This window comes from Phoca vitulina, unplaced genomic scaffold, assembly GCF_004348235.1.
Source record: "Phoca vitulina isolate PV1807 unplaced genomic scaffold, GSC_HSeal_1.0 scaffold7, whole genome shotgun sequence".
NCBI lineage: Eukaryota > Metazoa > Chordata > Mammalia > Carnivora > Phocidae > Phoca > Phoca vitulina.
In genome coordinates, this window is record NW_022589710.1 from 876,457 (window position 1) to 897,089 (window position 20,633).

The 20,633-nt window shown below is 46.4% G+C and overlaps 1 protein-coding gene across 3 annotated transcripts; it reads right to left on the reverse strand.

Annotated features, from left to right (window-relative positions):
- Positions 1 to 13,342: 13,342 nt before the first annotated feature.
- Positions 13,343 to 20,061, reverse strand: PSMB5 (proteasome 20S subunit beta 5). 3 transcript variants are annotated; one of them, XM_032404738.1, is made up of 3 exons: positions 19,938 to 20,061; positions 18,497 to 18,803; positions 13,343 to 13,842 (listed from the first exon to the last, which is right to left on the reverse strand). In XM_032404738.1, the coding sequence occupies exons 2-3, from the start codon at positions 18,690 to 18,692 to the stop codon at positions 13,556 to 13,558; spliced, it is 483 nt and encodes a 160-aa protein (XP_032260629.1). In that variant the 5' UTR covers positions 18,693 to 18,803; positions 19,938 to 20,061; the 3' UTR covers positions 13,343 to 13,555. The 3 variants fall into 3 exon arrangements, with proteins under 3 accessions (XP_032260629.1, XP_032260630.1, XP_032260628.1); XM_032404739.1 differs by lacking the exon at positions 19,938 to 20,061 and adding an exon at positions 19,785 to 19,871; XM_032404737.1 differs by lacking the exon at positions 19,938 to 20,061 and adding an exon at positions 19,546 to 19,819.
- Between the last annotated feature and the right edge of the window lie 572 nt (positions 20,062 to 20,633).

Here is a 20,633-nt window from a genome sequence, read left to right on the forward strand (position 1 = left end):
CCTGAGTTTATTTTATTTTATTTTTAAAGATTTTATTTATTTGGGGCGCCTGGGTGGCTCAGTTGTTAAGCGTCTGCCTTCGGCTCAGGTCATGATCCCGGGGTCCTGGGATGGAGCCCTGCATCGGGCTCCCTGCTCAGCAGGAAGCCTGCTTCTCCCTCTCCCACTCCCCCTGCTTGTGTTCCCTCTCTCGCTGAGTCTCTCTCTGTCAAATAAATAAATAAAATCTTAAAAAAAAAAAATTTTACTTATTTATTTGACAGAGAGAGAGAGAGATAACAAGGGCAGGAACACAAGCAGGGGGAGTGGGAGAGGGAGAAGCAGGCTTCCTGAGGAGCAGGGAGCCCGATGCGGGGCTCGATCCCAGGACTCCGGGATCATGACCTGAGCCGAAGGCAGACGCTTATTGACGGAGCCACCCAGATGCCCCATAACCCTGAGTTTAAAAGTTGCATGCTCTACAGACTGAGCCAGCCAGGCACACCTATCCCCATTTTATATTCGAGACTCAAATGCAGAAAGGTATATAGATCTTTCTCAACTTACAATGGGGTTACTTCCCAATGAACCTATCTTAAGTTGAAAATATTAAGTTGGAAGTGATTTTAATACACCTCACCTCCTGAACCTCATACCTTAAAAGTGCCTGGAGGGGCGCCTGGGTGGCTCAGTCGTTAAGCGTCTGCCTTCAGCTCAGGTCATGATCCCAGGGTCCTGGGATCAAGCCCCGCATCGGGCTCCCTGCTCTGCAGGAAGCCTGCTTCTCCCTCTTCTACTCCCCCTGCTTGTGTTCCCTCTCTCGCTGTGTCTCTCTCTGTCAAATAAATAAATAAAATCTTTAAAAAAAAAAAAAAAGTGCCTGGAACACTTACATTAGCCTACAGTTGGGCAATATCATCTAACACAAGCCTATTTTATAATAGGGAGTTGACTATCTCATGTAATTTATTGAATACTATACCAAAAGTGAAAAACACAACAGTTGTAAGTGTATTGGTTGTTTATCCTCGTGATAGCTTGGCTGCCTGGGAGCTGCAGCTCACTGCCTCTGCCCAGCATCATGAGAGAGTATCCTACGGCATATCACTAGCCCCAGACAAGAGCCAAATTCAGAATTCCAAGTATGGGTTCTACTAAATGTGTATCACTTTTACACCACTGTAAAGTCAAAAAATCCTAAGTCAGGGGCCATCTGTAATAAGTGACTAAGGTTATACAGGTAATAAGAGGTAGACCTCGGATTTGAACCCAGAAAATCTAGTTCCATAGCCCAAGTTCTTAATCATTATGCCTCACTGGCTCCACAGCATAGCTTTTTTTGCTTTTTAAAGATTTTGGTTTTGGGGCGCCTGGGTGGCTCAGTCGTTAGGCGTCTGCCTTTGGCTCAGGTCATGATCCCAAGGTCCTGGGATCAAGCTCCACATCGGGCTCCCTGTTCCGCGGGAAGCCTGCTTCTCCCTTTCCCAACCCCCACCCCCAGCTTGTGTTCCCTCTGTCACTGTCTCTCTCTCTCTCTGTGTCAAAATAAATAAATAAAATCTTAAAAAAAAAAAAGATTTTGGGTTTTTTTTTTAAGTAATCTCTACACCCAACATGGGAATCAAGAGTCACATGCTCCTCTGACTGAGCCAATATTATTTATTTATTTATTTAAAGATTTTATTTATTTGAGAGAGAGAGTGAGTGGGAAAGAGAAGGGGAGCGAATCTGAAGCAGACTCCACACTGAGCGCAGAGCCCAATGTGGGGCTCAATCCCATGACAGTGAGATTATGACCTGAGCTGAAACCAAGAGTCAGATGCTTAACCCACTGTGCAACCCAGGCACTCCAGCAGTGTTTATATTCTTAAGGGTTATAGATTTTCTGTTTCTTTTCCCATATTTTCCATTAAAAAAAAATTTTTTTTTAAAAGATTTTATTTATTTATCTGACAGAGAGAGAGACAGGAGAGAGGGAACACAAGTAGGGGTAGTGGGAGAGGGAGAAGCAGGCTTCCCGCCGAGCAGGGAGCCCGATGTGGGGCTCGATCCCAGGACACTGGGATCATGACCTGAGCGGAAGGCAGCTGCTTAACCGACTGAGCCACCCAGGCGCCCCTAAAAATTTTTTTTAAATAATACAAGCCAGCCAGGAAATCATAGGGAAAAAAATTATATATATATTTAAGAACTCACAACCCTGAGATCAAGACCTGAGCTGAGATCAAGAGTCAGACGCCATGAGGCACCATAGTTCAGTCAGTTAAGCGTCTGACTTCGGCTCAGGTCATGGTCTCAGGGTTTTGGGATCAAGCTCCATGTTGGGCTCTGTGCTCAGGGGAGAGTTGGCTTCTCACCATCTCCCTCTGCCCCTTCCGCCGCTCGTGTTCTCTTTCTCTCTCAAATAAATAAAATCTTTTTTTTTTTAAAGATTTTATTTATTTATTTGACAGAGAGAGACACAGCGAGAGGGGGAACACAAGCAGGGGGAGTGGGAGAGGGAGAAGCAGGCTTCCCGCAGAGCAGGGAGCCCGATGCGGGCTCGATCCCAGGACCCTGGGATCATGACCCGAGCCGAAGGCAGACGCTTAACGACTGAGCCACCCAGGCGCCTCTCAAATAAATAAAATCTTAAAAAAAAAGAAAAAGAGTAGGACCCTTAACTGGGCGCCCCTACTATAACATCTTATATCCACAAACATATAGGTGGTCATTTTCAAAATTTTAGGATGAAGGAAAAATAGAATTGTTAATGACAATTACTATAATCAACATTTATTGAGGGTTTATTTGGTGCCAGGCACTCTTTCATTTAATCAGTTCTATGAGATAAGTACTATTATACTGTCTCTTTTACTGATGAGAAAACAGACTCAAGGTCATTGAGCTCACTAAATGGTGGAGTCAGAACTTGAATCCAGGCCTCCTGACTTCAGAACCTGTGCCCTTGAGCAATCATTAGTCTCTGCCTAAATTGAAATCTACTCTGCCTTTCTGCGTTAACTCTCTTTTAGTCTCTTGTTTTGAGTCCATGAAAGATTAGCTGTCTTCCCTCTGAGGGTCAATAGAATGTTCATACCCACCCCCTTGCCCCCACCAATGTCTCCTGGGATATATTTTATTTTTATTTTTTTATTTTAGAAAGAGATAGAGTGTGGGGGGGGGGAGGGAGAGGCAGAGGGAGAGGGAGAGAGAGAATCCTAAGCAGGCCCCATGGCCAGCGGAACCCAACCCAGGGCTCGATCTCTCGACCCTGAGATCATGACCTGAGCCAAAATCAAGAGTTGGCCGCTTAACCAACTGAGCCACCCAGACACCCCTCCTGGGATACGTTTTAAATTATGAGTCCATTTAGGGCGCCTGGGTGGCTCAGTCATTAAGCGTCTGCCTTCAGCTCAGGTCACGGTCCCAGGGTCCTGGGATTGAGCCCCGCCTCGGGCTCCCTGCTCTGCGGGAAGCCTGCTTCTCCCTCTCCCACTCCCCCTGCTTGTGTTCCCTCTCTCGCTGTGTCTCTCTCTGTGAGATAAATAAAATCTTTAAAAAAAAAAAATTATGAGTCCATTTCTACAAAGGTCAGAATTAAGTTGGAAAAGCCATTTCATTTTAAGTTTCTGTTTTCCCCCCTATGGTCATAGAGGAATCTTTGGTAGAAAGTTGGAGTAAAGCATTTTTGTGCTATTAGGTAATGAGAATAGAAAGAAAAATGCACCTTTTTCACCTAAAAAAAATTATAATTTTGAACTCCAAAACATTGGAGATTTCAAATGTTAAGCTTTACAGATGACTTGTCGATTGAGGAAAAGCTGCTCATTTGGCTTTGAATCAAGGAGATCTCTCTATTTTAAGCTATTTCTACTCAGTGAAATCCCATGGGAGCCTCCCCATACAGTGAAATCTAACTTCCCCTGGAGTGAGGCCGGGAAGCTTCTTCCGGCAGTCATTCATTAACACACCCGAGAGCATTTTAGAACAGTAGTGGAAGGAAATCCCAGACTCAGTTCGGAGTATGTCTTCAGAGGGACTGGAGAGGGAAGTGTAAGAGAGTTGAGGTTTGAAGAGAGAGGTTACAGAAAGGTCGAAGATAATGCAAAGGGAAAGAGAAGGAAGATAGGCAGGCAGCAGAGAATAGCACTCAAGGAACAGCAAGTAAAGGAGTTCATACTGTAGCAAGAGTGAAGGCAGATTAGATTTTATTTCATTTTTTCAAAAGATTTTATTTATTTATTTGAGTGAGTGAGTGAGGGAGGGAGAGAGCAAAAGCAGGGGGAGGAGCAGAGGGAGAGGGAAAAGCAGGTGCCGCAGCCGCCGCCTGAGCAGGGAGCCCAACTTGGGCTCGATCCCAGGACTCTGGAATCATGACCTGAGCTGAAGGCAGCTGCTCAACCCACTGAGCCGCTCAGGCACCCCAGGGCAGATTAGATTTTAAAGGAAAAAATTTCTGAATCAGACTGATTATTAAATGCAAAGGAAATTGTATAAACAGCTGAGAAGTCTTTCTTAAAGGCCAGCAAAAAGCAATAAGTATAGAAAAAGTTACAATGTAAAAAAATTAAATATAGATAAATGTGAAAACGTAGGAGAATGAGAAAGAAGAGGAGGAGGAGGAGAAAGATAAATGCCAGCTAATGTATGTAGAAGAATGACAGAAATTGAAAAACCAGCATTTGGCAACCACCAATGCAAAAATGGTTTCAGGAAGGATAATCAATGGTTGCTAAATCCACTGGGTGCAAGATTGTTGGAGAACAGGATATTCAAATGATCTCAAATGATCACTCTACTAATTATCAGTTTAGTAATTAATTACAAAGGGCAAACATGCCTTTACAGTAGAGAAATCTAACAGACAAACTTCACATCACCAGTAATGTAACAAACTGACATGTGCCTCCTGGTGTGGTACAATGGGAAATACACAATATCACCTAGGTAATATTCTTGCTAAGAATGTTTAACCTGAATCTAATCAGGAGGAAACAATCAGACAATCTGGGCTGCACATGACAGATGATGGCCTGGACTCTTCAAAATATAAATGTCATAAAAGACACGCACACAAACATGGGAGCCTGTTCTAAACTAAACTAAAAAGAGGGGCACCTGGGTGGCTCAGTCGGTTAAGCCTCTGCCTTCGGCTCAGGTCATGATCCCAGGGTCCTGGGATCGAGCCCCTCATCGGGCTCCCTGCTCCGCGGGAAGCCTGCTTCTCCCTCTCCCCCTCCCCCTGCTTGTGTTCCCTCTCTCCCTGTGTCTCTCTCTGTCAAATAAATAAATAAAATCTTTAAAAAAAAATAAAAAATAAAAAAATAAACTAAAAAGAGATGACAATTAAATGTGATGTGTGAGCCTTGATTGACTTCTGGATCAGGAAAAGAGAAAACTATTATGGGCACTATATGGACAAATGAGGAATCTGAATATGAACAAGATATCAAGATAATATGATTGTATCAGTGTTAAATTTCTTGGTGTGGTATTGTGGTTTCACAGGAGAATATCTTAGTTCTTGGGAGACACATTTAGGGGTAAAATGTCATGATCTCTTAACTTTCAAATGATTCGGTAAAATACATGTTAACAAATAAATAGATATATACATATAGAGATAACCACATGTGGCAAAATGATATCAATTAGTGAACCTATTTGAAGGGTATATGGGTATTTGTTGTACTATTCTTTCAACTTCTCTGGTCTTGAAACATTTCAAAATTTGAAAAATAATAAAAATAGTTCATGTTTTTGCTTTAGATATTTAGATTCAGCCCTTACTTGAGACAAGGAAATAGTCTCATGGTCTCTGGCATTCCCTGATTTATTTTAGACTTTGTTATACAATGCTTCAGAAAATTCAAAAGAACATGTTAATGAATACCACCTAGAAAATCAAAGAATGTTTTTAAACAGGTGGAAGAAGAACAAGTGGCAACAATTCTAAGTTGTGAGAAAAGCCCAAACCCAAAGAAAAGTGGTTTTTGTTTTTAAGATGAGGGGGTTGGTGATACACGAACCTCCCTTTCACCATCGATTAGGTCTTCCCTTGTGAAGAGCAACTTACTCACGCACCTGACATCCAGGGACCAGACTTGAGTATCGGCTAAGCCTCTGCCCATTGATCTAACAGAAAACAAAACAAAACAACACATGCTAAGAGAGATACCTTGCAGAGCTACCCTGGGGAACTCAATTCTTCAGGGCCTGACCATATTTTGTGTGAGACTAATGCTAGCATTTGAAGGGAAAGACAGCAGGACTGCAGAATCTGGGCAAGATTGCTCCTTACACCTGCTTTTTATGGGGTGCCTGGCTGGCTCAGTCAGTAGAGCCTGCGACTCTTGATCTAGGGGTTGTGAGTTCAAGCCCCATGTTGGGTGTAGAGATTACTTAAAAATAAAATAAAAACTGCTTTTTATGACACCTAGTTGTCTTCATTTATAAGCAGGGGGTGGCATAACATTTTTAAAAACTTCTCAATTTTGTCTTAATTTAAAAAATTAGGGGCGCCTGGGTGGTTCAGTCAGTTAAACATCTGACTCTTGGTTTTGGCTGAGGTCATGATGAGATGGAGCCCCGTCTCAGGCTCTGAGTCAGGTTCCGTGCTCAGTGAGGAGTCTCCTTGAGATTCTCTCTCTCCCTCTCCTTCTGCCCCTCCCCCTCCGCACTCTCTCTCTCTCTCTCTCAAGTAAATAAAATCTTTTTTAAAAATTAATATATGTTTAGGGGCGCCTGGGTGGCTCAGTCGTTAAGCATCTGCCTTCGGCTCGGGTCATGATCCCGGAGTCCTGGGATGGAGCCCCACATGGGGTTCCCTGCTCAGCTGGAAGCCTGCTTCTCCCCCTCCCACTCCCCCTGCTTGTGTTCCCTTTCTCACTGTGTCTCTGTCAAATAAATAAAATCTTAAAAAAAAAAATTAAGGGGCGCCTGGGTGGCTCAGTTGTTAAGCGTCTGCCTTAGGCTCAGGTCATGGTCCCGGGGTCCTGGGGTCGAGCCCCGCATCGGGCTCCCTGCTTGGCGGGAAGCCTGCTTCTCCCTCTCCCACTCCCCCTGCTTGTGTTCCCTCTCTCGCTGTCTCTCTCTGTCAAATAAATAAATAAAATATTTAAAGAAATTAATATATGTTTCAAAGTATGCTTAAGAGCAGCAAAAAAAAAAAAAAAAAAAGAGCAGGGACACCTGGGTGGCTCAGTCAGTTAAGTATCTGGGCGTCTGCCTTCAGCTCAAGTCATGATCTCAGGGTCCTGGGATCAAGTCCCACATCGGGCTCCCTGCTTAGCAGGGAGCCTGCTTCTCCCTCTGCCTGCCTCTCGTCCTGCTTGTGTTCTCTCTCTCTTTGACAAATACATAAATAAAATCTTTTTTTTTAGATTTATTTTTTTTTATTTTTTTAAGATTTTATTTATTTATTTGACAGAGAGACAGAGAGAGAGAGCACAAGCAGGGGGAGCAGCAGGCAGAGGGAGAGGGAGAAGCAGGCTCCCCATTGAGCAGGGAGCCCGATGCAGGACTCGGTCCCAGGACCCCGGGATCACGACCTGAGCCGAAGGCAGATGCTTAACCGACTGAGCCACTCAGGTGCCCCTAAAATCTTTAGAAACAAACAAAAAGGCAGCAAACAGCATCTTGAAATTCAACAATTACAGGGAGTCACAGTTCCGAGAAGGGAAGAAAGAATCCATTGGCATAAGGGCACATAGTGAAGTCCATTCATTCATTTACTCATTAAAATACATGTATTATAGGGCGCCTGGGTGGCTCAGTTGGTTAAGCGACTGCCTTCGGCTCAGGTCATGATCCCGGAGTCCCGGAATCGAGTCCCACATTGGGCTCCCTGCTCGGCGGGGAGTCTGCTTCTCCCTCTAACCCTAAGCCCTCTTGCGCTCTCTCTCTCACTCTCTCTCTCTCTCAAATAAATAAATAAAATCTTTTTTAAAAAAATACATGTATTATATTATCTCTACCGAGTAGACTGCACTGTGCTAGACATATAGGAACAAACAAAAAGTACAGCTTAGTAATTGTTTGACTGAAAAGGAAGATAGATCACCAAATAACCAGAGACCCTAACAGAGACGCTCTCCAATGGGCCATGTGCCATAGACTGTTTAAATGAGTTGGGGAACACTGCTACCCCTACCCACGGACCACATTCAGGCTCTATTGACTCAAGGCTGAGCCACCTTTCTGCACATTTTGCTTCTTTGGGGGCTACTATGGGACTATGCTTCACCTGTTGTTTTGGTTTAAAATGTTCCACTGCTTTCTTTCTAGAGATTAAGCTGGGGGTGCAGCCTCAGGACTCAAGAGACACCGGGTGATTACAAGCCCTCCCACAGAACCCTGGTACTCACTGGATTCCCTCTGCTCAGACACCACCGCCCATCACCACACATCACCGCTGGAGATGAGCTACCATGCAAGAGCCTAGGTATTGTGTGAAACTCTGTATGCATGGGGAAGCTTCAAACATATGAACGTCCTTGAGACAACGGTGGCACTGAGGCTAAGCTGGGAAAAGAGCTGCAGTAGTTGCAAAAATATCCCCTTGACTTTGGTCCCTTCTGATTTGCACACATTCCTCCTTGGAGCTGCTTATTTCCTTCCCACTGGGAGCACCCGCTATTCCCGTCTTTCTGGGAGTTTGTGGCCTTCCTCTCTCCACTTGAACAGCCTTGGCCCTGACCTGTGGGCATTACAGAAAGAAACGGGATGAGTTATGCAAGTGTGGTGGGCGTGGCCAGGGGTTCGGAGCCGAGAGGGGAGAGAGGGTCTCTTCATGAACCTAAAAGTAAAAAGGTAAAAGGTACCGAATCTGTGACCCAGCTCCTCCTGTGAGACAGAGTTCTAGTTTCCTGTCTTTGGCCTGGCTGGGTTGAGAAGGTGGTTCTGAGGGCTCAAACCTTCTTCCCGACCTCGCACAAGCAGGGCAGACATGGGGAGATTCTTGCGGAACGTAAGTAACGCTGACAGTACAGGGCCAACGCACAGAGGGGCGCGTGCTCATTATGCACGGCTGGAGAAATGGTCTGTCTCCAGGGGGACATGTTTCATCGTGCATTAGCTTCTAGCCGCTTCCTTCCTCCCCGTTTCTCTGCCCACTCTCTCGATCACTGTCCTTTGGAGTCTCCTTTCCTCCCCGCCCCCCCCTTCCCCTTCCACGGTGCCGCTCTGCCCATCACTGTCTCCTGCCGTCCTTCCTGCCATGTCCCCGGCTCCCTCTCTACTTTGCTCACTCTCACTCTTGCTGCCCAGGACTTGCTTTCCTGCTTCTCTCATTTGTCTCTGGTTCTCTCTAGCTCCCATTCTCTCATTCCATCTATGTTTCCCTCTGCAGTACCAGCGCTTTGGGTACCCCACAGCTAGGGATAACCTTTTCTCGTTACATTAAAGTCCACCGCAGCACTTGGTTTATTGATTGATTGGTTTTTATTTAAATTCTGGGGGAGGCAAGTAAAGGGAATTTTTTTACAAAGTGAGGAGCAGAGAGAAAACATGGAATCGAGCAGAGGGAGAATAGAGAGAAGGGGCAGGCAGCCTGAGCAGATGGGTTGGGGGCCAGAGAGGAGGCATCAGAAGAGGTGGAATCCATGGTGTCTTATTTCCCTTCAAATAAACTAGGGTGGATAGTCATGGCTGACGACACCGGAGTCTGGATTATAAAGGGTTAAGTACCAAGTTAGGCTTGGCACCTCACTCAGAGGCAAAAGCTTCAGGGAGAAATGAGTTGGGTTAAATAAACCCAAGAAGCTGACGTGGGTAGAATTTCTTCTGCCTGACCCACTAACAACTGCAAACAGGACATTTTAGAAATGGTTTTTATTGAAATGCTTCAGTGGGGCATAGCCCCTGGAAGCAAGAACTTGGCTCAGAGGCCAGGCCTGGGGAGCGCTGCAGGAATGTGGACCGTCGGTGGACTGGAGGGAGGGGGCGGGGAAGGAGTGCCGGCCAGGGTCAGGCAGCTGCTGATCAGAGCAGTTCTGATGCTGTGTGTGCTCTCTCCCCTTGCCTCCTGTAATTAAAGCTTTCCCAATATGATTCTGGCTTCCTGAAGGGAAACTAGGATTTTGAAAACAAACAAGAAACAAACAAAAAACAGCAGAGTTGCTTGGTTGCAATATATGCATATTTTAATCAGAAAGCACTTAATCATGTCCTGAGGTCACTGCTGCAGGTCAGTTTCAAAGTACCTCATCCCCTGCTATAGCCCTGGCAGGAGGGGGCTCTTCTAGGGAAACACACACAAATAACCACATAAAAAACCCTAACTATACTCGCCAGATTAGATATGCTCATGTAACTCCTTCACTGACCCAATCATCCTCCTCACCGTCTGACAAGGGAACTGCTCCCCCTTGTTTCTCTCCACTTTTTTTTTTTTTTTTACCTTACTCCCTTTTCATCCCCCTTCTTGCTCCTCTCCCCTAACAGACCACATGGAATCCATGGACCAGAATAAATCAGTTGTTTTATTTTCCCTCAAAGGATGTAACCTTCCACTCCCCAAATGGCTTTGACAGTTTTCTCATTTGCGAGCTGAGGAGGATATCAAGAGACATTGACCTTCTGGTTTTGCCTAAAGAGGGAACACTCAGTAACTATTATGCTCAGGTCCCTGATTTCCTTTCATTGTGCCCTTCCTCCCCCTCCCCCCATGTCCTCGCCTACCTTTTCCCTTTCCCTCCTGCACATTCTACCCACCCACCCCCACAGCCCTCCCTTGCCTGGTGTGGAGACGCTATAAGGCTCGTCTGCCTTCAACCCCACAGCATTCCCTGCTAGCAAGAGAAAGCACAAGGCCTCGAGGAGTGTGTGCTCTTTCTTTAATCAGATTAGTCCCATTACCTACCCTGAGGAGTCAGATTTTGTTGTCACCGAGCTATCTGTAGAAGGAGAAGAAATTGTCAGACATCACTTGAAGAGCCCTGTCCCGTGGACGCCTGGGAACTGCCGAGAGAAATTAATCTTCTAGCTATTTAAGGCAATTTCTTTTCCATCATCCTTTGTCAAGAGGACTGCACTGGGAAATGAATCTGATGGGAGTCCCTGAACTGGTCCACTCCACTCGACAGAAATCACTCCAGTGCTGTGCGGCATCCATCATCCCTACGCAGCGGAGACATACAACATCCCTGCAAAGCCAGCTCCCCACCAGCACTCAGCAGCAAGAAGCCACAACTGCTCAGGGTGGGCATGACTGGGCCTAGACACTTGCAGTTTTCCTCTACCTCTGCTCAGCCTTCTCTCCAGAAAACCTACCACACATCGATCTCTTCCATTAATTCTTTCTTTTATCCAAGATCCAGGAAGAGAAACGGGCACATGTAGAACAGAACATGGGACTGACGGTTGTGCATTTTCTTGCCTGAACGTTCGTAAGGCCTCAGCCCGTGCAGAATAGGTACTTACGTTAAACAGCTAGACCTCTGCCAAAGCCAGGTGTGAGCCGGAAACCGGGCAAGGGGAGCACTGCTTCGAGACCATCTCTTCTCTCCAGACTTAATTTTCTTTCATGGGCTAGGGAGTCCTGGGCTCGTTCACGTAAAAGAATTCCAATCTTCAACTCTCTTTCCACCCTCAAGGTTATTTCCCAGGGCAGTAATTTTCAAATTGTGTTCCTTTGGGTTCCAAAGAGTACCAGGGAGCGTGTATATATAAAGGTCCGTGGAGGCCGGGAGGTGGTGCTGTGGGCTGTGGCTCCATGGAGGAGGAGGCTCAGTGGTGGAGGCTCTGGACCCCCCAGCTCTATTTCAACCTGATTTGATTTCTCTCAGGTGTTAGAATTTCTCTTAAGAGTTCTTTTTTTTTTTCGGGCGCCTGGGTGGCTCAGTTGGTTAAGCGACTGCCTTCGGCTCAGGTCATGATCCTGGAGTCCCTGGATGGAGTCCCGCATCGGGCTCCCTGCTCGGCAGGGAGTCTGCTTCTCCCTCTGACCCTCCTCCCTCTCATGCTCTCTGTCTCTCATTCTCTCTCTCTCAAATAAATAAATAAAATCTTTAAAAAAAAAAAAAAAAGAGTTTTTTTTCAAGGTTCTGATTTTTTTTTTTTTAACGTAAGCTTTATGCTCAACGTGGGACTCAAACTCATGATCCCCAGATCTCGCACCCACTGAGCCAGCCAGGTGCCCCTATGGTTCTAATCTGTAACAAAGGTCTGCCAACGAGCGTCCCGAGAGGACAACTACACCTGTGCCTCTCACACAGCGAACCGCTGGCCGGCGGCTCCCGCCCGCCTCTCCTGCAGAGGAGGCCCAGGTCCCGGGTGGCCCTAGCGGCTCCCTGACTCCAGGGGCTCCTGAGGCACTTTCCAGCAAAATGAATCTCCTCAGGCACCAGAGTCATTTGTTTTCCAAACTCCCTGCTCCAATCTCACTAATTCCCAATTTCCCTGCATTTGACAAATGCAATTAACAAGCCTCGATCAGTTCCTGGCCGACAGCCCTCATCAATCAATACACGACTGAAGGAGGCTGAGGGGGAGGGGAAGGTATCCGCACCACAGGGGAGAGGAGGCCTTACCCCCTCGATTTCTCAAACCCCTCAGCCTCAAACTAGGGTGCTGGGCTGTCACCCTCACCAGCCACTTTGCCCCTTCTTGCTCACTAAAAACAAAGCAGTACTGTTTATATCCTCCTCTCCCATTTTTTTAAAGGTTTCTCCCATCAACCTCTTCTATCTCCCCTATGCTTATGTCTTCTCTTTAACAGAAGGCCTTGCCATCTGCTGCCACCATAGCTTGGGAACCCCCTTAGTGCTGGGTGTGATAAATCAACCATTGCTCTGCTCTCAGCAGGGCCTCTTCCCCACCCACACGTGCCAGTGACAATTTTGTGCTGCTTCCTGTCCAGGAGGCTGTAAGCCCACCATCAACTGCTCTGTCCCCCACACATGCACACACCGGAGAGCCAAAAGGACAGGGATCACCAAGCTTGTGGTCACTACCGCTTTCACACTCACCTCTTTGTCCTCTTTTCCCAGGGTCCAAACCTTCCCTTCCCAATTGGTTTAAGATTCAAGATTCACCCTCTTCACCTTTCTGCTCTGCGCATAGCATTGGCCTCCCCTCCCCCACAGCAGGGTGAGAGCTCTTCCCTCTGCAGCTCTTCCTCATACAGCCCTGTGCATCTTTCCACCTCATCAACTTTTCATCTCTTTGCAAACAGAATCGGGAAGTCTCTCCCTCCTCCCTGCCTCTCTCTCCTTCTCCTTTGTTATTAGCTTCATGAGTGGGGATGCTAATGTATTCACTACACAATGTCTTCACACCACTGTTTCCTGTAATTACAGTCAGTGCCCTCCCACTGTCCTGGCTTATTTGGCTGTAAAGTGCTTGGAGGAGGGACAGTGTGGACAAAAGACACAACACAGGCTGAGGTCGAGTAGTGTAATGTTAACATCCAAGAAAGTAAAATCACCTCTGCAGCAGGTCATTAACAACTAGTAACACATAGAGGTCAACGGCACCAGAGCTTAAAAAAATTATCAATACAATTGAGGACCCTTCCACTACAGGATAGGGAGCTATATCCACATTACCAGCAACAGTCCCCCCACGAAATGCAAGCAGCCACATCCACCCTCCTTCAAGGGGTAGAACCACTGTATTTGTCATGTAGATCAGCTACATTGTCACTGGAGACTCGGATCCAGCCATCCTCCCGGACATGGTAGAGGTTGACTGCACCTCCTGAGTAGGCATCTCTATAGGTGGCTTGGTAGATGGCTCGACGGGCCAGATCATAGGCCTGTTCCACCTCTAGGTCATAGGAGTAACCCCGATCCATGACCCCATAAGCATACACAGAGCCAGAACCTACAGAGAAGGTGGCCCCCGAGATCCGGTTTCCTTCACTGTCCACATAGTAGAGGCCTGGAAAGAGAGGTGAGGTTAGCAGTGAAAAAATGACCATCACTTCTGACATCTAATTCATTCTCCAAGAAAAGTTCTCCATCCCTCTTGAAACCCAAGGGAGACCAACAGATATACAAGAAAATAGTACTTCTATTACATTACTTAAAAAAAAAAAAAAAGCTGGGGGCACCTGGGTGGCTCAGTCAGTTAAGTGTCTGCCTTCCACTCAGGTCATGATCCTGGGGTCCTGGGACTGAGCTCCACATTAGGTTCCCTGCTCAGTGGAGAGCATGCTTCTCCCTCTCCCTCTGCCTGCCACTCCCCCTGCTTGTGCTCTCTCTCTGTCAAATAAATAAGATCTATTAAAAAAAATAGCTGAAGGAATCAAATTAAATATTAAGACTCCTGGATTCTACAACATACCACCTCATCTCACCTTACATCATAACTGCTTTCTTGTCCTCGCTGTATAACCAAAAAACAAGTATAATCCAAATGACTTAGGTTTCTTTTTTTTTTTAAGCTTTTATTTTTATTTATTTGACAGAGAGAGAGAGAGAGAGAGAGAGAGAGAGAGCGCGCGCGCACAAGCACAAGCAGGGGGAGGGGCAGAGGGAGAAGCAGGCTCCCTGCTGAGCAAGGAGCCTGATTCGAGCTCGATCCTGTGACTTAGAGGTTTCAAGCACAGAACTTCAGGCACTGTGGAAGATAATGTTTAAAATAATCCTAGCCCTGGGGCGCGTGGGTGGCTGAGTCAGTTAAGCGTCTGCCTTCGGCTCAGGTCATGATCCCAGGGTCTTGGGACCTCGCTCCGTGTTGGGCTCCCTGCTCAGCGGGGAGTCTGCTTCTCCCTCTCCCTCTACACCCCCACCTCGTGCTCTTTCCCAAATAAATAAAATCTTAAAAAAAAGAAAACAATCCTAGCCCTCAAAGTTTAGGCTATCTGGGGGACAAGACATACATCACACAGTAGGCGAGAGCCTACAGTTCCAAATCATATCGCAAAGACCTGCACTGTCCAATATGGGAACCACTAGCCATGTGTGACCACTGAGCATTTGAAATGAAGCTGGCACCACATGCTGAAATGATAACATTTTGGATCTACAAAATATATTATTATTATTTTAAGATTTATTATTTTTTTTTTTTTAAGATTTTATATATTCATTTGAGACACAGAGATAGAGAGAGAGAGAGAATGAGCAGGGGGAGAGGCAGAGGCAGAGGGAGAAGCAGGCTCCCCGCTGAGCCAGGAGCCGGATGCGGGGCTTGATCCCAGGACCCTGGGATCACGACCTGAGCTGAAGGCAGATGCTTAACCATCTGAGCCACCCAGGCGCCCCTATTATTTTAAGATTTATTTTATTTATTTTTTAAGATTTAGATGGAGAGAGTGCGCGTGCGCGAGTGTGTACGCACACAGGGTGGAGGGACGGAGGGAGAGAGAATCCTAAGCAGACTCCATGCTGAGTGCGACCCTGAGATCACACCTGAACTGAAACCAAGAGTCGGATGCCTAATCGACTGCATCACCCAGGCATTCCAAAATAAAATATATCACTAATCTCTCTTCCTTTAATTTTTAAAATGTGGCTACTATAAAATTTAAAATTACACATACGGCTCACATTTTATTTCCATTGGACAGTGCTGGTAATAGATCAGGGGTTGGCCAAGCTAACTGCCCGTTTTTGTAAACACAGTTTTACTGGAACACAGCCATACCTATTTGTGTACATATTGTCTATGACTGCTTTTGTGCTAAAGCAGGAGAGTTAGGTAGTTGAGACAAAGACCATACGGCCTGCAATCCTCCATTATTTACTATTTGGCCCTTTATGAAGAAGTTAGCTAATTTTTAGCATAGATGAAAATTTTTATCAATTCTAACTGCCTGCTGGATCTTCCCAACAGGATGCCTTTGTGACCAAGTTCAGATTCAAACTTCCTATCCTCAAATACTTTCAGTGGCTCTCCATTACCAACCAAATTCATCTCTCTCGCGCTCCACCAGCCCACACTGCCTCCCGTGTTCTCAAATTTTGCGTGCCAATGGGATCGTTAATCTTCTACTCTCACTGTACATCAGAGTCACCTAAAAGCTTTTTAAAAAGATGCCCAGACTTACCCCAGGTATTCTTTTTCAGGTGGTCTGGGGCGGAGAACAAGTATGGGACTTGTGTTTTAAGTTCTCTAGGTGATTCTAAGCAAGCCAGTTGAGAACCAAATGCTTACCAGTTTTCAGGTTCAAGGATTCCAATGTCTACCCCAAACGAGCCCCTCCCCAGTCCCATCGCCACTACCGTGCCTAGCAAGCTCACTACCTGGTTCCAGTTTAGGTCTCCGGCTCTATGGATCACTACTCCTCTTCACACAACCTTAGTTCTGATTAAACTGGGCTTTCGGGGGTGCCTGGGTGGCTCAGTCGGTTAAGCGTCTGCCTTCAGCTCAGGTCATGATCCCAGGGTCCTGGGATCAAGTCCCACATGGGGTTCCCTGCTCAGCGGGGAGCCTGCTTCTCCCTCTGCCTGCCGCTCCCCTGCTTGTGTGCATGTGCTCTCTCCCTCCCTCAAATAAATATTTTAAACAAACAAACTGGGCTTTTGGTTATTCTCCCCAAAGTGGACGCTTCGTCCTCTCCCCCCTTTGGTCACCATGCTTCCTTTCTCTCATTTGCACATCCTGGACAACTGCACTTATCCATGAAGTCGTCCCAATTCCTCCCATCAGAAATAATCCCTTCTTCCTCAAAACTCCCTCAGCATCATATTGGTTCTTTTACAAATGGCATTCATCTCATTTAGCCTCATGTTAAGTAATCTGTGATCCTTTTTCAGTCGTCTGCTTTTTGAGGTAAGGGGCTGACTCATCCTAAATGGGACCGGCTGTCAGGAAGGTTCTGGAGAAGGCACGATTTAGGTTATGCTCTAGCTTCTCGGGTTTTCCTTGCTAGCCAGGATCTAAACTCTCGTACACCGCTTCCATCAGCTAAGGGTACAAAGCAACGTTTCCAAAATGCTTCCCTGGGCCGCATAAAATGTATGGAGCTGTTCTTTTACACTTTCCCCAAGAAAGCGTCTCAATTTCCAAAGTAACAAGCTACGCTCCTCTCACAGCCACTTTTTAATCTTCTCATTCACCCTCCACTGAGTAGTGAACTGAGAGTCTCCAAAGCAAGTGGAAAAGCGCTGGGTATCCTGCGGTTAGTTGTTCGACAGAGGAAAACTAGGCATTCAGTAAGCAGGTGAATGAGTGAAGCAAAAACAAAAGGGAATAATAACTACTCAAGCATGGAGGGGGAATATTATACAGAAAGTGGCTAGCTGTATTCCAACTTGATAAAGAGACATCCAAAACTGGCTGAAAAGCTGAGGTGCCGGGCTGGCTCAGTCTGTGGAGTGTGCAACTCTTGATCTCAGGGTGGTGAGTTTGAGCCCCATGTTGGGTGTAGAGATTACTTAAATGAATAAAACTTAAAAAACAAAACAAAACAAAACAAAAACACAACTGGTTGAAAAGGAACTGACATCAGATATAAGGTTGAACCTCCTGGCAAGGTTTCTATATACTAGAAAGAGAAAAAGGCTAAGGAATTTATTTTCAGAGATGACAGAATGGGACCTAGGGTCCTAGGGTGAATCTATCAAGCAAGGAAAGGATGAGCCCTAAAGTCCCCTTCTAGGCCAAAGACTCCCTAAAGGAAAAAAGGGAAGAGAAATGACTAACTTCCTGTATATTAGAGTTTCACTGTCCAGTACAGGGGCCACTTGCAACATGTGGCATTGAGGACTTGAAATGGGGCTAAGGCACATGCCAAAATGATATTATTTTAGGTATTCTGGATTAAATGAATCATTACAATGTCCCCATCTTTTTACTTTTTAAATATGTCCACTAGACAATTCTAAAAAATTGTTATTGAGGCGCCTGGGTGGCTCAGTCAGTTAAGTGTCTGCCTTTGGCTCAGGTCATGATCCTGGAGTCTGGGGATCGAGCCCCGCATCGGGCTCCCTGCTCAGTGGGGAGTCTGCTTCTCCCTCTCCTTCTGCTCCTCCCCCCACTCATGCTCGTTCACGCTCTCTCTCTCAAATAAAATCTTAAAAAAAATTGTTATTTATTTATTTTTTAAGTAACCTCTACGCCCAATGTGGAGCTTAAACTCACCCTGAGATGAGGAGTTACATGCTCCACTGACCGACCAGCCAGATGCCCCTCTATTAGACAATTTTAAATTACATGTGTGGCTCACCATTATATTTTTATTAGAAAGCACTGACTGGAGTTTTTATGTCTATTATCCAATTTTATTTTCAAATACACTCTTTGTAGGTCTTATCATTTTATGAGAGAGAAGAGAAGGAGAAACATTATGTGCCAGACACTACATGCTTTATGTGTATTACTTCATTTAACCAACGTAACAGATGATGAAACTGACTGGGAAAATGAGCAGCCAAAGTAAGGTCACAAGGGGGAGTCAATGACACAGTGGGTCTAAGCTCCATGCCCTCTCCTACACTGTGGTGCCTTCCTTGAACAAAAAGAAAGGGCAGAGAACCTAATCAACACATCCCTAGCACTGACACAAAGACCTCTCATTCACCTGTTCATCCAACCCCTCCTCTCTGTAGTGCCAGCCCAAAAACCAAGTGGTTGCAGCATAACTCACCAGGGCCTCTCTTATCCCAGCCACAGATCATGGTGCCCATGGACAGCCCCATGCCTTTATACTGATACACCATGTTGGCAAGCAGCTTGGAGGCAGCTGCTACCGAGATGCGTTCCTTGTTTCGAAGCTCATAGATGCGACATTGCCGAGCCAACAGCCGCTCCCAGAAGCTGCAGTCCGCTGCGCCCCCAGCCATGGTGCCCAGCAGGTAGGGATTGATCTCTATCACCTTCTTTACTGTCTGGGAGGCTATATAGGCACCGGCTGTGGCCCGAGAGTCCGCTGCGACAATGACTCCATGTTGAAACTGTTAAGATCAGAAGAAAACACAAAGCAGGCCACATCAGACCACAGAAACATCTCCTTGACATTTCTTTTTGCATCAGTGGAAAACCAGAACCTTTCTTTCTCTGTCCTTTACACTTCACAAAATGCTTTCCACATACTGATATCAACTAAGCTTCACATCGATCCCTCGACATGGGTATGACCAGTATTAACTTCAATTTCATTTTATAGATCAGGAAACGGGTTCACTGAGATCGAATGACTTGCCCAAGATCGTAAAGCTAGTTATCGCAAAGCTGGATTAGGAATCCCAGTTGTCTGGCTCCTACTACAGTGTTCCCTCCCACCATCCTTCCCCTCAAAAGACCTAGCTTTTCAGTTACCCTCGCCTAATGGGGACCCAGTTTCTAAAACCTTTAGTTAATGTTTAAACATCCTTTCCTCTGCCAATATTCATTGCTTTGAGGCCTCCCCTTTCCTGGACCGGAGCCACCTGAGTGTTGCCTAGGAATCAACCCAAGCAGCCTCGGGTTCCTTCCCCCCCTTAACCTCAGCCCCACGGTCCTATGGCTAGACCGAGAACAGAGGCCTCTCGGGACAATGAGACAGCGAAACCACCGGGGTCGGGCGGACAGGCCCGAGGCTCCCACTAGGCTCCGTGGTCGCGGCCTCCGCGGGCTCCGGTCCATCCGGAAGGCCGGGAAGGCAGGGAAGGGCGCGGGCGCGCGGGTCTCAGCCCGGCGCGGCGGTTAGGTCCGCACCTTGAAGGCCAGGGTAGTGGTTCCATGAAGCATTTCGATTCTCGGCTCCTCCGCGACACCCCAGTTGGGCGCGGCCAGGCTCAGCCCATCGCTGGGACTCCCTGGACCCAGGTCCAGCAGATCCGCACGACCCCCGAGTCCGAAAAACCCGAGCCCGTTCACCGGTAGCTGCCTCTCCAACACGCTGGCCAGCGCCATGGCTACTAAGGGCACAAGTAATCCCCTGCGAGAAGGCCTACCAGAGAGCAGCCGGGCAACGCCTCGCCGTCACAGCTTCACTTCCTATTAAAGCTATCCCAAGGAGGAGCCATTTTAACTACTGGCAACCACGCCTCCAAAAGCAAGAGCCAAACGCCAGGGACTGTTTTCACCGAGGGAGAAAAAATAAATACCTTAGCTTCCTCTAAATTTTAAAAGGATGTTGTCATCTTGACTTTAGTCAGGCAAGCAGTACCGAATTAAATTCACCTCCAATTCATAGGAAGCGATTGGAAACGTCCGTGTTGCGTAAGGGAAGTGAGGCCGGCCATCTTTGAGAAGGGCGTGACTAGTTGAAAATCCTTTCAGAACCTTTAGCACTAAGTCGTCCCCGCCCTGCCGGGTGTCCAAGCGATACTTTACATCTGTGCGGCGTTAGCATCCTAGAAACGCGGATGAAATTGCCATTTTGTTTAAGGGCACCCTGTAATACTGGGTAAAATAATGATGTACTCTGAGGCCATTTTCCTGTGAAGTTAGTTAAACCCCGGTAGTTTGTGGTAAAAATTGCAACAAAATAAAAGTGCTATACCTCTTGTTTGATAGCATTAATCGCCACACTACCCAAATTCTGTAACGTAACCAATTTTTAAGATTTGATATTCTCTTTACTCCCACCCTGTGGTGGAAATTCTAATAGGTAATGTATTGCCCAAAAGGCAGAAGAATAAAGAAGGAAACGTATGGGACTCAGTTAATCCACAAACTAGATTCTCAATTCAGCTCCGAATAACTGAGTCAATAGTCATTTACCATCTTAGAGCCTGGAGGAGGGTTGACACTCCATAAAGATGTACCAAGAGGTTCTCTAACTTAAGCTTGCTAAGACA

Bases quoted from the DNA above. Each gene is read 5' to 3' on its own strand.
- PSMB5 (XM_032404737.1), bottom strand. From the start codon at position 19,743: ATGGCGCTGGCCAGCGTGTTGGAGAGGCAGCTACCGGTGAACGGGCTC. The intron at 18,804-19,545 runs GTGCGGACCTAA...TGATCTTAACAG, and splicing joins CCACTACCCTGGCCTTCAAG to TTTCAACATGGAGTCATTGT. The intron at 13,843-18,496 runs GTGAGTTATGCT...CTCTCTTTCCAG, and splicing joins CTGGGATAAGAGAGGCCCTG to GCCTCTACTATGTGGACAGT.